Source organism: Chlamydotis macqueenii, chromosome Z (assembly GCF_036417535.1).
Source record: "Chlamydotis macqueenii isolate bChlMac1 chromosome Z, bChlMac1.mat, whole genome shotgun sequence".
Taxonomy (NCBI): Eukaryota; Metazoa; Chordata; class Aves; order Otidiformes; family Otididae; genus Chlamydotis; species Chlamydotis macqueenii.
The window spans coordinates 84,218,283-84,231,980 of NC_141593.1; the positions used below are offsets into that span (position 1 = coordinate 84,218,283).

At 54.7% G+C, this 13,698-nt stretch overlaps 1 protein-coding gene across 1 annotated transcript; it reads left to right on the forward strand.

The window, feature by feature from the left end:
* Positions 1 to 952: 952 nt before the first annotated feature.
* LOC147596487 (dynein regulatory complex subunit 4-like) lies at positions 953 to 7,284 on the forward strand. The gene is made up of 10 exons (XM_086771441.1): positions 953 to 964; positions 1,244 to 1,336; positions 2,606 to 2,737; positions 3,499 to 3,553; positions 3,955 to 4,160; positions 4,938 to 5,024; positions 6,014 to 6,223; positions 6,561 to 6,626; positions 6,946 to 7,121; positions 7,233 to 7,284. Exons 1-10 carry the CDS (start codon positions 953 to 955, stop codon positions 7,282 to 7,284), a joined length of 1,089 nt encoding a protein of 362 aa, XP_086627567.1.
* Positions 7,285 to 13,698: the final 6,414 nt, after the last annotated feature.

Genomic DNA, 13,698 nt, shown 5'->3' on the forward strand with positions numbered 1-13,698 from the left:
GCTTCTTAGCTCGAGCGCTTCTTCTTTGTTCCCACCGGGGACATCTTCGCCCCGCCCTCCCCCCGGGGTTCGGCGCCATTATGAGGCGCATAAGGTGGTGGTCTCGCCCGGGCTTCAGCGCCCCTGGCTTCCTCAGTTAACCCACCCCAGAAGGACAGTGCGCGCTTCTGTGCCTCCGTAATCGGGTCAGGGTTTGGGGACTGAGGGGGCGAGGGGTTCAGGGGTAGAGGGGGCGTGTCGCCCTCTTGTAAGTTTTTGGACTCCGTGGAATCACCGCCGTTTGGGGGGTGCGGAGTCTGCGTAGCTGCCCCGACTCCCAATTTCGGAGTGACTAACAAACAGTCCCTTGCCGCCCTCCAGGTTTCCTGCTCTTGTAAGGCCTTCTGCAGGGCCTGTACGACTTTCCCCCACGACTTAAGGTTTTTCCCGCTACCCGAGGACATCGTCTCCTCGGCTAATGCTTTAGTGCATTTATCCCACACTTCAGGGTGGAGAATATCCACCGGCTGGTCAATGACCCCAATTTGTAAAAGCCTCGCAACTGCGACAGTAAAATCTTTGGGCTTACAATCAATACCCCACTGCTTATGTAATTGTGATACGACCTTCACAAGGGCTTCCATCCTCCTTGTTGGTCCGGGAGCGTCCTCCCCGCCGGGCTGGTCCTGCCGCTCCGGCCGCCGTTCACCCGTCCAGGCGACTTCCCGGGTTTCGGCACCACTTGTTGCCTTTGTTGGCGTGGCGACCTGGTTCAGGGCCTGGACTAGGCCCCACCCCCGTTGCCACGGTGCAGCCCCACGTTGCTAACGGGCGTGTCCGACCACCTCACACCTCTCTCCAGATGCGCGTTCCCATTGCCTTGGAGACCACAGTGTGAGTGGCAGCAGCCATGGTGAGAGCAGGGCCTGAGCTTGTCCTGGGCCCAGCCCTGGGGAGGGAGCCCCTCAGCGCCATGCCCAGGCCTGTGATGCTGCTCCCGAGCCCTTCTTTTGGGTACGGGCATTCTGGGCTTCGCTTTGGGCCAGCAGTGGCTGGGTATGAGCCGTGGCTGTGCTGGAGGCTGTCAGGGGCTTCCAGGCCCCTTCCACGGACCCTGGCTCCCTGTCCCCCTCCTCACCCTGTCCCAGCCATGAGAGCAGGGACATTTGGTGGCCTGGGCTGCTGTGGGAGCTCTGAGCAGCACAGTTTCTTCCCAGCACCTGAGCCATGCACACACCTCGTGTGTTTTGCTTTCTCTCCTTAGGCACCCAAAAAGAAAGGCGGGAAAAAAGGGGAAGAAAGCAAAACTCCAGCAGTGGTGGATGCTTTGTCCCCGCAGGAGATGAGCAAGGAGCAGGTGAGAGAGCCCTCATCTTCCACACCAGTCCCGCTTAGGAAGCCCAGCTCAGCACCTGGCTCCGGCAATGACAGGTGGCGGAGGGTGACAGAGACAAGCAGCTGAGGATCATTTCCCTGCCTGATGGCCAGCTGTGCTGGTGAGGGATTCTCACTGGTCCTGGAAGGAGCAGCCCCCTCGTCCCATCCTCCCTTCTGCTGGTCCGGCCCACTCTGCTCTCCAGCCCTGTGCCCTCCCTGTCTTCTCCCCGACTCCATAACTCCGGCAGCCTGCTCAGCCAGCTGATGGCTCAGCTGGGAGCTCTGTGATGGCAGCCTGCTGTGCTCTTGCTCGCGGCGCCCTCAGTTGCTCCAAGTCCCCTTGTTTTGCCCAGTGTCCTACCAACAGAGGAGCAGATGGCCCTGGGCTGGGGACCTTGCTCCTTGGGAAAGATCTTGCACATCTCAGAGCAAGCAGCATGCCCAGGTGGCCAAGAAGGCCTACAGCATCCTGGATTGTCTCAGAGAGTAGCCAGGATAATTAGGGCAGTGATCGTCCCCTGTAGTCAGCACTGGTGAGGCCGCACCTCCAGTGCTGTGTTCACTTTTGGGCCCCTCACTGAAAGAAAAACATTGAGGTGCTGGAGCACACCCAAAGGAGAGCAACGACGCTGGTGAAGGGTCTGGAGCCCGAGTCCTGTGCTGGAGAAAAGGAGGCTGAGGGGAGATCTTAGTGCTCTCTACAACTACCCGAAAGGAGGTTGGAGCAGAGAGGTTGTGGGTCTCTTCTCCCAAGTAAGAAGTGGTAGGGTGAGAGGAAACCACCTTCACCCAAAGGGTTCTCAAGCATTGGAACAGGCTGCCCAGAGAAGCAGTGGAGTCACCACCCCCAGAGATATTTAAAAGGCACGCAGATGTGCTGCTTAGGGACATGGATTGGTGGTGGCCTTGGCAGTGTTGAGATAACGGTTGGACTCAGTGATATTCAAGGTCTTTTCCAACCTAAACGATTCTATGATTTGATTCTACAAATCAGTAGTATTTAGGCACCTGGGAATGGTGTTACTCCTTTTCCAGGGGCTGATGGGTTCTGTCAGGCCCTGGGCAACCCCCACAGTCCCCAGATGTCCCTGTGTCAGGGCCCGTCCCCTTCTCTCCTGCGCGCCTCCATCCCATTGATGGCCACTGTGGCCTGCCAGGTTTGTGACATGGCTTGCCACGGGTGTCTTGTGGAGGTGTCTGTCTGAGGCCTCTTTTTTCCCCTCCCTGGCTCTTCCCCTTGGCTTTGCAGCTGGAGAAGCATGTTGCGCGTCTGCGGGAGGAGCTGGACCGGGAACGGGAAGAGCGCAACTATTTCCAGCTGGAACGTGACAAGTTTCACAGCTTCTGGGAGATGACCCGCCGGCAGCTGGAGGAGCAGAAAGCAGAGTTGCGGAAGAAGGAGTGGGAGATGAAGGAGGCGGAGGAGCAGCAACAAGTGGAGCTGAAGGTGGGAGGGCAGGAGGCTGGGAGATGTTGTGAGTGCCCCAAGCTCTGTCTGAGCCTTGGGCAGCTCTGAGGAGGTGAGGGAAGGGCTAGAGGAGGAGAAGCTGGGTGAGATGCAACCCAGACGCGTCACAGATAAAAATCCCAGGTCCACATGTCTCCTGCAGAAGCCCCTCACCCAGTCTGTAGCTTGTCTTTAGGTTTACAAGCAGAAGGTGAAGCACTTGTTGCACGAACACCAAGAAAACCTCACCGAGCTGAAGGGGGAGGGCACCCTGTCCGTGAAGCGGGCCCAGAAGGATCACTGGGCCCAGGAGATGGAGCTGAGGAAGGACATGCGTTCCATGAAAATGGAGCTGAAGGAGCAGGAGCTGGCCAGTGAGGAGGCACTGAAAAACATGCACCTGGTAGGTCCCTGGCCGGGCCGGAGCCATGTATGAGCCGTGTGCATCTGCTGCAGAGGGAGGTGGTGGGGCTGCGGAGAAGGGCTTCCTGGGGCTCCCAGCTCCTGCGAAATCCCCCTCCTGCAACGGAGAGCTGTGAGAGCTGCTGGAGAACCCATGAGCTGCCGTGTGCAGAGATAACGTGGGACTGGCACCACAGCAGGGGCCTTTCCCAGGGAGCAGGAGGGAATCCTTCAGGATGCAGCTGCCTGAGGATTTGATTATGTGTCTCTGACATGTAGCTTCTCCCTAACAGAAACAAGAGGAGGAGATCACCCAGCTGCACAACAACTTTGAGAGACAGGTGAAAGGTGAGTCCGTGCGCGTAGCTCCTGCGTGACCTCCCTTTGTCAGTGTGCCAGGGGAGGCTTCTCCGAGCTCTGCTGTGCTGCCGGGCTCCGTGGCAGAGCCTCGAGCAGAAAGGGGGATGGGTTTCCCTCCAGTTCTGGCTTGTTTTCCCCGAGTTCTGGACAGTTTTCCCCAAGTTTCCAGAGGGTGCAGGCAGGGCGCCTGTTGCTCTGCTCTCCGTGGTCCCAGTGTAGCTGCTCCGCACACTGGTGGCAGCTGTGGTGACACTGCTAACAAGTGTCTTGAACTCCAGTGATGCCACAGTGGCACACGCCACTCTGGCACCTCACCTATTAATGGCACTGGGGCATGTTACGTGCGATCTCCAGGAGGTCCTCACTCAGCTCTCTGTGTGCTCCCCCAGAGATCAAGGCCAAGTACACCAACAAGATGGAAGTGCTGCGGGACGAGCTTGACTTGTGTAGAACGACCGAGGTCCACAAAGTGGAGGAGGGGAAGAACACCCAGATTGATGAGCTGATGAGGAACCACGAGAAAGCCTTCCGTGACATCAAGGACTACTACAATGATATGCGTGACAAAAACATGGCGCTCATAGACTTGCTCAAGGTACTGCCTGCCCCCCTGCCTCAGCCTGCCTGGCCTGCAGTGTCACCATTCCAGCAATGGACCGCTCCTGTGAGGATTTCACCCAGGTCTGGCCGGTTCCCAGGCGGCCGTGTGGGTGCTGCTACTCTCCCGAGGGTCTGCTACCATTCCAGGAGTGAAGCTCTTGAGCACAGGGTCTTGCTGGGCCAGCAGCAGGAGGGTGTCCGGAGGGTTGGGGAAGCCCTGAGGACCTGGGCAGCCCCCAGGAGTTGGCACTTGTGTTTCCAAGAACAGGAGCAGATGGAGGAGATGAAGAAGAAAGGGAATCGCTTGGAAAAGGAGAAGGCACGTGTGCTGCTCCAGAACAAGCAGCTGAAGGAGCCCCTGCAGCAGGCCCGCGAGCAGCTGTCTGAGCTGCAGAAGAAGTTGGCCAACTATGACAAGGACAAGGAGGCCCTGAGGGTGAGTGCCAGCCCTGTCCTCTCCCCAGTGGCCCTGGCTCTGTCCTGGAGGCAGCCGCTCAGCAGTGACCTCTGCCACTCGGCTTGGCCAGATCCCTGAGCAAAGTCCTCCGAGTTCCTTTGGGCTTCGCTGGGTGCTTGTACGATCTCAAATGGCACTCCGGTAGCGAGAAAGTAGAGTCGCCTCCACAGCAGAGAGGAAAGGGTGTTGGTGCGGGTACTGCTTCTTTTTTCTCACCCATTTCTCTTTGCTGGTCACTCTCCTGCCTTGCCCGAACGTGTCCCCGACACCTCCCAGAGAAACCTGTGCTTTTTAACTGCCCCTTCCCACTCGCAGAACATCAGAGCCCATCTGAAACTCACCCAGAAGGAACTGAAGGCTCTTCAGTGGGAACACGAGGTCCTGAAGCAGAGGTTCAGCAAGGTGAGAGCTGCAGATGGGTCTGGGCATCCCACTTCCCTCTCCAAAACCCTGGCCCCTCCGCAGAGGGCTGGTCATGGGGACTGAGCAGAGAGTTTGTGCTTAGCCAAGGGCTTTCAGAAGATCTGATCCAGAGCCCTGAGATAACTGCTACTTCCAGTGAAGCTTCTCACAGCTTTGGCATCTTCCACTCAGCTCAGCAGACAGGCCTGGCCTTGTACTTGGCTAAGCAAGCGCGCACGCTCAGGTAGTCCCCTCCCAGCCAGGGAGCCACTGGCTGCAGCAGCAGTTCTGGAGCAGAGCTGTGGCGAGGGATTGTCATGGGTCAGCACCCCCGGTGGGAGCTCGCTCCCTCCTTCTGCTGGCATTTGGGGGTTGCTTCCCTTGTTTGCCATGCGGGAGTGGCTCGGGATGAGTCCCATTGTCTGAGTTCTCCCAGACTCAGCCTCTCCCCCTCCCAGCGAAGATAAATCTCTGGAGGCAAGAAGAGAGCTTGTTTGTAATTAGCAGAAATCCTCAGGAACAGGAAGACTGGTCTGAGGCCTTGTTATCGATCCATCATGAAGGCAGCAACATATTAATTGCATTCCAAAATAAGCTGTGGTGGAGAAATTGTGTCCTAATTAGGACACTTCTTAACCAGCTGTGAGCCAGGGACTCCTGCCAGCTGCGAGGAGAGGAGAGACCCTTGTGTGCTGTGGGGCCCCCTCTGAAGTGTAAACCAGTGCCCATCCAGCCATTCTGCTGTCAGAGGTGTCTCGGGCCTGGAGGGGAGGCGAGAGCAGAAGTGTGGGTGCTGAGGGAGTGCCAGCCATGAAGGGAGGGAGGGAGAGAAGCTGTGCTCCAGCACCTGCCTTCCTGTGGGCTGCAGGTGCCATGGGGAATGGCCAGGCCGTGGCTGGAGCAGGCAGGGCCAAGCCACCAGACCTGTCTGGTGCTGGCCCGGGGTTGCCGCCAGCCCGGGTGTGAAGGCACGCTGTCTTTGGGAGCAGGTGCAGGCGGAGCGAGATGAGCTCTATCAGAAGTTCACCCAAGCCACAGAAGAGGTGCAGCAGAAGACGGGCTTCAAGAACTTGCTCCTAGAGCGCAAGCTGAAAGGGCTCCTCAGCATGGTGGAGAAAAAGGATGTGGAGCTCAGTGAGGCCTTTGCAGCCTCCAACCTCGACCCGGATGCCCTCTTCTTGGTCTCCAGCAAGCTGGAGGTACTGTGTGGGGCCCGGTGAGGGCTGGCCTTGGAGGGCAGAGGCTGCCTTATGGTGAAAGCTGACCCTGAGCCATGCAAGCCCTCGTCCTCCGTGGCTGAAGCTGCCATGTCACTCATCCATGTCCCTCACCTCTGCCTGGGGCTGGCTGTCCCTGGCAGTTCTGGCTGGAAGGACATAGAGCGGTGGCCACCTGTCAGGCTGTACTGCAAGCTAAGTCCTGCTGCCAGCTCGGCCGCTGCGCAGCAGCTCCTCTGTGCACTCTGTCACACTGCTCACAGCCGCCGTGTCCCCAGGGCCGTGTAGCTGTTGCCTGATGCACCATCTCCCTTTGCAGGACTTGGTCAGTTCGAAGAACACCACCATCAGGCAGCTGCAGCTGCAGCTAGCCCAAGTCTGCAAGGTGAGGGAAGGGGATGAAGCTTCCCTGAGCCCTGCAGGTCAGGGCTGGGGCCTGGTGGGTGCTGGCTGTGGCTTGGTGGGGTGGAAATGGGAATTTCTACTCCAAGCCTTGCACCAAGTGGATGGAAGGGAACTTCCAGCAGGCCGGCTGAGCTGCTTCATGGCCTGGGCAGGAGCCAGCCCAGGCTGCGGTTTCCCCTGCAAAGGAAGGCATTTTGGGGTCCTCTCCATGCAGGGAGGTGCAGAGCGTCCATGGCAAGGCAGGGAGGTGCTGGGCTGGAGCTCGGTATCAGGCTGAGCATGGGACGCTTCTCTTGCAGGCACACAATGACATGCTGCACACGTTGGAGGCCAAGCTGAGAGCCTTTGGGATCCCCGTGGACAACCTGGGCTTTAAGCCACTGGCGAGCCCCGTGCTGGGGCAGGTGCTGGGACAGGGCCCTGCGGGACTCATCGCTGTGCCCTCCTGGCGCCAGCTGGCGCGAAGGGACCCGCTGTGCCGTGCAGGGCCTCATTGGTGCTCCGCGACAATAAACAGAGCCCAGTGAGCCTTTGGCTCACTGTAGTCACATAGGGTAAATTTTGTATGAAATCTATGTGCCCTTAGAGGGAACACGGAGTCTCAGAACTGCTACAACATCTCGTTTGTTAGCAGTTAGCCCAGCATGTCTGGGGTGATTAAGAAGAGTGGTAGAACAAAGGCAGGCCTCAAACCCCAGCTGTGAAGATAGGCCCTGAGCCATCACTTTGGAGCCAGAAAATCAAGGAAAACGCGACCTTCCCAAGACCACGGATGGAGATTTTAAGGAAGGGTTCCGCCAGAGAATTTGAGGAGGGCCCACTCTGACAACCCCCAAGACCACCAGAAGACCCTTGACTCAAAAGACTGAGCATGCACAAGTGGGTGGGGAATATTACAATGGTTTCCAGGAAAACTGATGATTATGTATTAGTGTTCAGGGAATTATTAATGATGATGTATGAAATCACTAAATAGATTCTGTCCAGATTTTCAGACCGGCATGTATGCTGGGTGGAAGGATCCCCCGTGCATCCAGCGCTGCAACAAAGAATGCTGCTTCTTAATGCTATATTGCTGTTCAGGAGTTTGATTCCCGATTTTGGTGACACAGCTACTGGAGAAATGAGGGAAAAGGTCATGCCAGCATCAGTCCCTGCGACCACTGACTCACCAACCCTCTACTTCATTCCTACCACTGATTTAAAAGAAATGGGGGGAGTAACAGGACTGAGTGCGCGTAGGAATTGACGGGCCGGGCGAGGAGACTGGAACCAATCATTCTATAGAATAGTAATGCACATGTATTCGAAAGCTGAATCTGTAAAGGCTTTTTGTTCAAATACACTGCAGAGGGTCCCACTTGGTGTGATCCATTTGTGGGAGACTGTAGTGGATGGGAATATGAGCAAGTGTATCGATGTAAGCAAATGCAGCAAAGTGAGTAATGCGGATGGGAATAGGGGTGAATGTATCAAAGCAAACAGGACCTGAGCACAATGGGCAAAGCGAGAGTACATGCTGAGAAGCAACGGTGTGAAGAAGTACGTGATGAAGAACAATGCTACAACGTCAATCAAAAGCGTGAAGCAAATTGGACAAATAGTGGGGTGGTAGAGATCGTGCTAATAGTTGCCCTATAGGAATAGAGATCGTAGACAAAGAGCATCCAGGTAAAGAGTATAAAACACTGCTGTAAAAATAAACTTTGGCCTTTTGGGCTCACTTGCTGTCTTGCCCGTTACTCTGTCCCACCAATATGCCACAGATGGCGCCCAAACAGGGACGCACTTAAACTTCAAAAGGAACAAGGACGGAAACTCTGAAGAGGCTTGAACAAAGCCTGCACTGGTGGCATAGCCCAGTTGAACCAGAGGCCGGAATCCAGAAACCGGGATTGAGGATCCACACATCAGAAAGCGCGCTCATCACTTGCATACAGGTGAGCAACTGGGAATCATGGGAGGGAAAATATCCTCAGATGAGATGCAAAGCATTGATGTAATGGGAAAAATGCTGAAAACGCAGGGCAGGACTGTTACCAGCCCACAGTTAATGACTTTATTAGAGTGGATTCGTGAAAATCATCCGCAATTTCCTGCAGACGGGACTTTTCAAATAGAGGCTTGGGAGAAAGTGGGCACAAGCCTTCAAAAAATCGCTGCAGCAGCTTTTTGCAGCCAAGCTTGCAAAAACTTAGCCACTTGGGTACAAATCATGCTAACCCTCGACAATGTTTCAACAGAGTCTACTAATTCTTCTTTGCCTGAGGCGTCGGCATCTCCATTACCAGACCCTCAACCTGTAAGCGTGTCCCCCTGTAACAATGGCATCTCCCCAGAAACTGGTTGGGGGGAGGGATTAGCACAGAGAACTCCGTGCCGCGGGTCGGGGCAGAAAACTCCGTGCTGTATTCCTGTTCCCCTGCAACCTGCACTTGTACACCCTGCTTCCACGCTTTTACCGTCGCTGTCGTCACCACAGTCTCGCGTGCCAGATTTGCCGCGGGTTTCACCTATCAATTCTTTTCCTGATACTGCGCTTGCTAATAACGAAACCTCTCTGGAGGTAGATGTATTTAATGTGGGTTCAAAAGACTTTGAAAAGAAACCTGATCTGTTCCCTCCTCCGTGAAATGTGAATGTTAGTCATGCAGCTGTGAATGTTGAAATGTGTGGTATCTGGGAAGAGCGTAAAAAAGAGGCAATGCAGAATGGTGACTGGCAAACTGTTTTAGCCTGTCCAGTTATGTATCAAGCTAATCAGCAGCTGGTTTCGCAGCCTCTCAGTTATGATGCTATAAAGGAGCTGCGACGGACAGTAAAGAAGGGAGGGATACATTCTTCTTTTACTACACCCTTACTTGAGGCAAAAGCAGAGTCGTATACTCTGGATCCACATGATTGGAAATTGTTAATGAAAATGGTGTTAACACCTACACAGTCCATGATTTTAAAGAAGGATGTACTGTGCAAAGTATTACAAAATTTAAATCAACAGATTCCAATAGGATATGAACAACTGGCAGGAGAAAATGCTTATAGTAACTCGCTCCTGCAGGCACAGTTCCCGAGAGAAGCGTATGCTCAAATTAGACATATTGCTCTTAGGGCAGTGAGAAAAATCCCAGCATCAAAAGGCGAAGGACCTCAATCTTTTGTTAAGGTGCTGCAAGGAGCTAATGAGCCATATGCAGATTTCATAGATCGTCTGCAAGCTACTTTCGAGCAGCAGTTCGACAATGATGATGCAAGAGGGATGTTGCTATTACAACTGGCTGTTGAAAATGCTAACAATGATTGTAAGCATGTACTGCAACCTATGAAAAACCATAATCCCTCTTTGGCTGTGTAGTAGTTCAGCCCCGATCGGGACCAGACTACGCAGTCTCTCTCTCATTCCCCCCACCCTCCGAGAGAATAGGGAGAGATAATATAAGGAAAAACAGCTCGAGGTTTGAGATAAGGACAGGGAGAAATCCTTAAAGTTACCGTTACGGGCAAAACAGACTCGACTTGGGGAAAAACACTCATTTATTTCTAAAACTAGCAGGAGAATGAGACAGGGAACAAGATAACCTCCCCCCACCCCTCCCTCTTCCCGGGCTTAACATTTTCTCTACTACCTCCTGTTGCCTTTGTTGGCGTGGCGACCTGGTTCAGGAACGGCACGGCGACCAACCCCAGGCCGCTCGGTCCATCAGCTCGCTGACACCAGTGTGGTGGACGGCAAATGGCGTTTATTGAGGGGTAACACGACCTTATATAGCTTAGGTTTACAACGTTATTTCCGTCTGCTTGCATCACAAACTGACCGCTATTGGTCATCAGGAGAGAGACCCTATCTTTCCGTACAGCGCGATATCTTCCGGTCGCCAGACCCTAGCTACCCACATTTCCCCCCTCCCTATGCGTAATTAAATTGATCAAAATATCACAGTCTTTTCCCATTCGAATGCAAACGATTTTGACTGGCCTCATGGAGAGGGAGGCAAAAGAAAAAAAGCGTCCTTTCAAATCCGGAGCAGCAAGCCAAAGTGGTTCAGGTGTCATCACAGTCAGCAGGGCGTATGGATCCGCCACTGCTGGGTAGAGGTCTTCTTACTTTCCGTACGTCCAGTCCCAACGATATCTTTCCAGTGAGCAAGTACACAACCTAAAGGGCTTTTCTTTAATGTTCCTCCACTCTGACCTCCTCCCATATTTACTGATTCATTCTCTGATCCTGTCTTTACTCCGTGTCCAGCAACTCAGTTGCTGTACCACCCCTTCCCCAGAGTTTGAGGGGTGCTGCCACTCCCCCAGAATCCGACTGGGCGACTACTTCCTCTCTTCCCTCAGCCCGACTTCCTCTTTCCAGCGTACACATACACAACCCTCTCTTTACTCACCTAGAACACTCGAAATTCCAGCTAAACACTGCTCACAACTTTTCATTGCAGCACTTACTTGCACTCTGGAACAAACACAGGTTTACAAGAGGTATCGCGGTGTAAAGGATACCATTCAGGGCCATCGGGGTCCCACTACAAGGGAACAAAGAAATCTACAATGACAGAACACAATAAATTCGTACCGCAACTACAAAGACGCACTTTGGATCCAGTTCAAGAATACGTACACCGTGATCTCGGATAAAAACATACTAAACGTATAGTTAAGTTAGTTCAAATATTCTGTTCTTGTTCTACGTTTTACAGCAATCGTAAAGAATATATATATCTTAAAATAGTTGTTACCTTAAAAAGATCGATTAACGGCACTTTGTGAGTAGGCGTAAAAGCGAAGGCAAGCCTAATACTGTTAGTAAACCTGAGTGAAAATACTGTGTAATCATCTCGCGATAGCGAGTGTAAGGCACGCTGGGCGGATGGTAAATGGGGAACGATTAGGGATAATTCTAAACAAACAGAACCTTAAAGCAATTGTCGGTGTTCCATGCGTTCCACTAACATGACGTTAACCGTCTCTAATCGGCTCTTGACAAACGACACGAGTCTGTTTAATATACAGGGTCCGAAGACCAATGCTAACACGATCATTGTGACTGGCCCTCCCAGGGTAGATACCAGGGTGGTTAACCACGGTGTGGCGAGTAAACCCTTTGTCCCCCGTCTGCCACCCGGACCGGGAACGCCAGCGTGGCTGTTGGGACCCAATCCGCACAGGCAATCTTTATTTCCCTCCAATCCGTGAGAGGAACTCCTTCCCCTCGCGATTCCTTTTTATTTTGGCTGGGGATATTTTTGCTTTTAATTTTATTTACCCTCGTGTCCTCCTCCTCTGAGTCTGAATCGGTTACGAGCCGCTCGCCCCAGCTCGCGGCTGTTCCGGAGTCGGAACTCGACTGACTGGTTACTTCCGGGTTCTGATGCCTGTTTGTTGGGCGCCGCCTACTTCCTTGGTGGGCGGGCCGTTCCCTCCCCCTTGGCTTGTCCCTCCGTTTTGGTTCGCCCCGCCTTCTGCTCGGCGGGCCGCTCTGATTGGCTGTCGGCGCTTCACTCACACTCCCCTCCCCTCCCCGGTCGCCCCCACCACTCTTCTCCTTCTTGTCCTCCTGCCCTTCACCTTTGTGTGCGCTTCTTAGCTCGAGCGCTTCTTCTTTGTTCCCACCGGGGACATCTTCGCCCCGCCCTCCCCCCGGGGTTCGGCGCCATTATGAGGCGCATAAGGTGGTGGTCTCGCCCGGGCTTCAGCGCCCCTGGCTTCCTCAGTTAACCCACCCCAGAAGGACAGTGCGCGCTTCTGTGCCTCCGTAATCGGGTCAGGGTTTGGGGACTGAGGGGGCGAGGGGTTCAGGGGTAGAGGGGGCGTGTCGCCCTCTTGTAAGTTTTTGGACTCCGTGGAATCACCGCCGTTTGGGGGGTGCGGAGTCTGCGTAGCTGCCCCGACTCCCAATTTCGGAGTGACTAACAAACAGTCCCTTGCCGCCCTCCAGGTTTCCTGCTCTTGTAAGGCCTTCTGCAGGGCCTGTACGACTTTCCCCCACGACTTAAGGTTTTTCCCGCTACCCGAGGACATCGTCTCCTCGGCTAATGCTTTAGTGCATTTATCCCACACTTCAGGGTGGAGAATATCCACCGGCTGGTCAATGACCCCAATTTGTAAAAGCCTCGCAACTGCGACAGTAAAATCTTTGGGCTTACAATCAATACCCCACTGCTTATGTAATTGTGATACGACCTTCACAAGGGCTTCCATCCTCCTTGTTGGTCCGGGAGCGTCCTCCCCGCCGGGCTGGTCCTGCCGCTCCGGCCGCCGTTCACCCGTCCAGGCGACTTCCCGGGTTTCGGCACCACTTGTTGCCTTTGTTGGCGTGGCGACCTGGTTCAGGGCCTGGACTAGGCCCCACCCCCGTTGCCACGGTGCAGCCCCACGTTGCTAACGGGCGTGTCCGACCACCTCACACCTCTCTCCAGATGCGCGTTCCCATTGCCTTGGAGACCACAGTGTGAGTGGCAGCAGCCATGGTGAGAGCAGGGCCTGAGCTTGTCCTGGGCCCAGCCCTGGGGAGGGAGCCCCTCAGCGCCATGCCCAGGCCTGTGATGCTGCTCCCGAGCCCTTCTTTTGGGTACGGGCATTCTGGGCTTCGCTTTGGGCCAGCAGTGGCTGGGTATGAGCCGTGGCTGTGCTGGAGGCTGTCAGGGGCTTCCAGGCCCCTTCCACGGACCCTGGCTCCCTGTCCCCCTCCTCACCCTGTCCCAGCCATGAGAGCAGGGACATTTGGTGGCCTGGGCTGCTGTGGGAGCTCTGAGCAGCACAGTTTCTTCCCAGCACCTGAGCCATGCACACACCTCGTGTGTTTTGCTTTCTCTCCTTAGGCACCCAAAAAGAAAGGCGGGAAAAAAGGGGAAGAAAGCAAAACTCCAGCAGTGGTGGATGCTTTGTCCCCGCAGGAGATGAGCAAGGAGCAGGTGAGAGAGCCCTCATCTTCCACACCAGTCCCGCTTAGGAAGCCCAGCTCAGCACCTGGCTCCGGCAATGACAGGTGGCGGAGGGTGACAGAGACAAGCAGCTGAGGATCATTTCCCTGCCTGATGGCCAGCTGTGCTGGT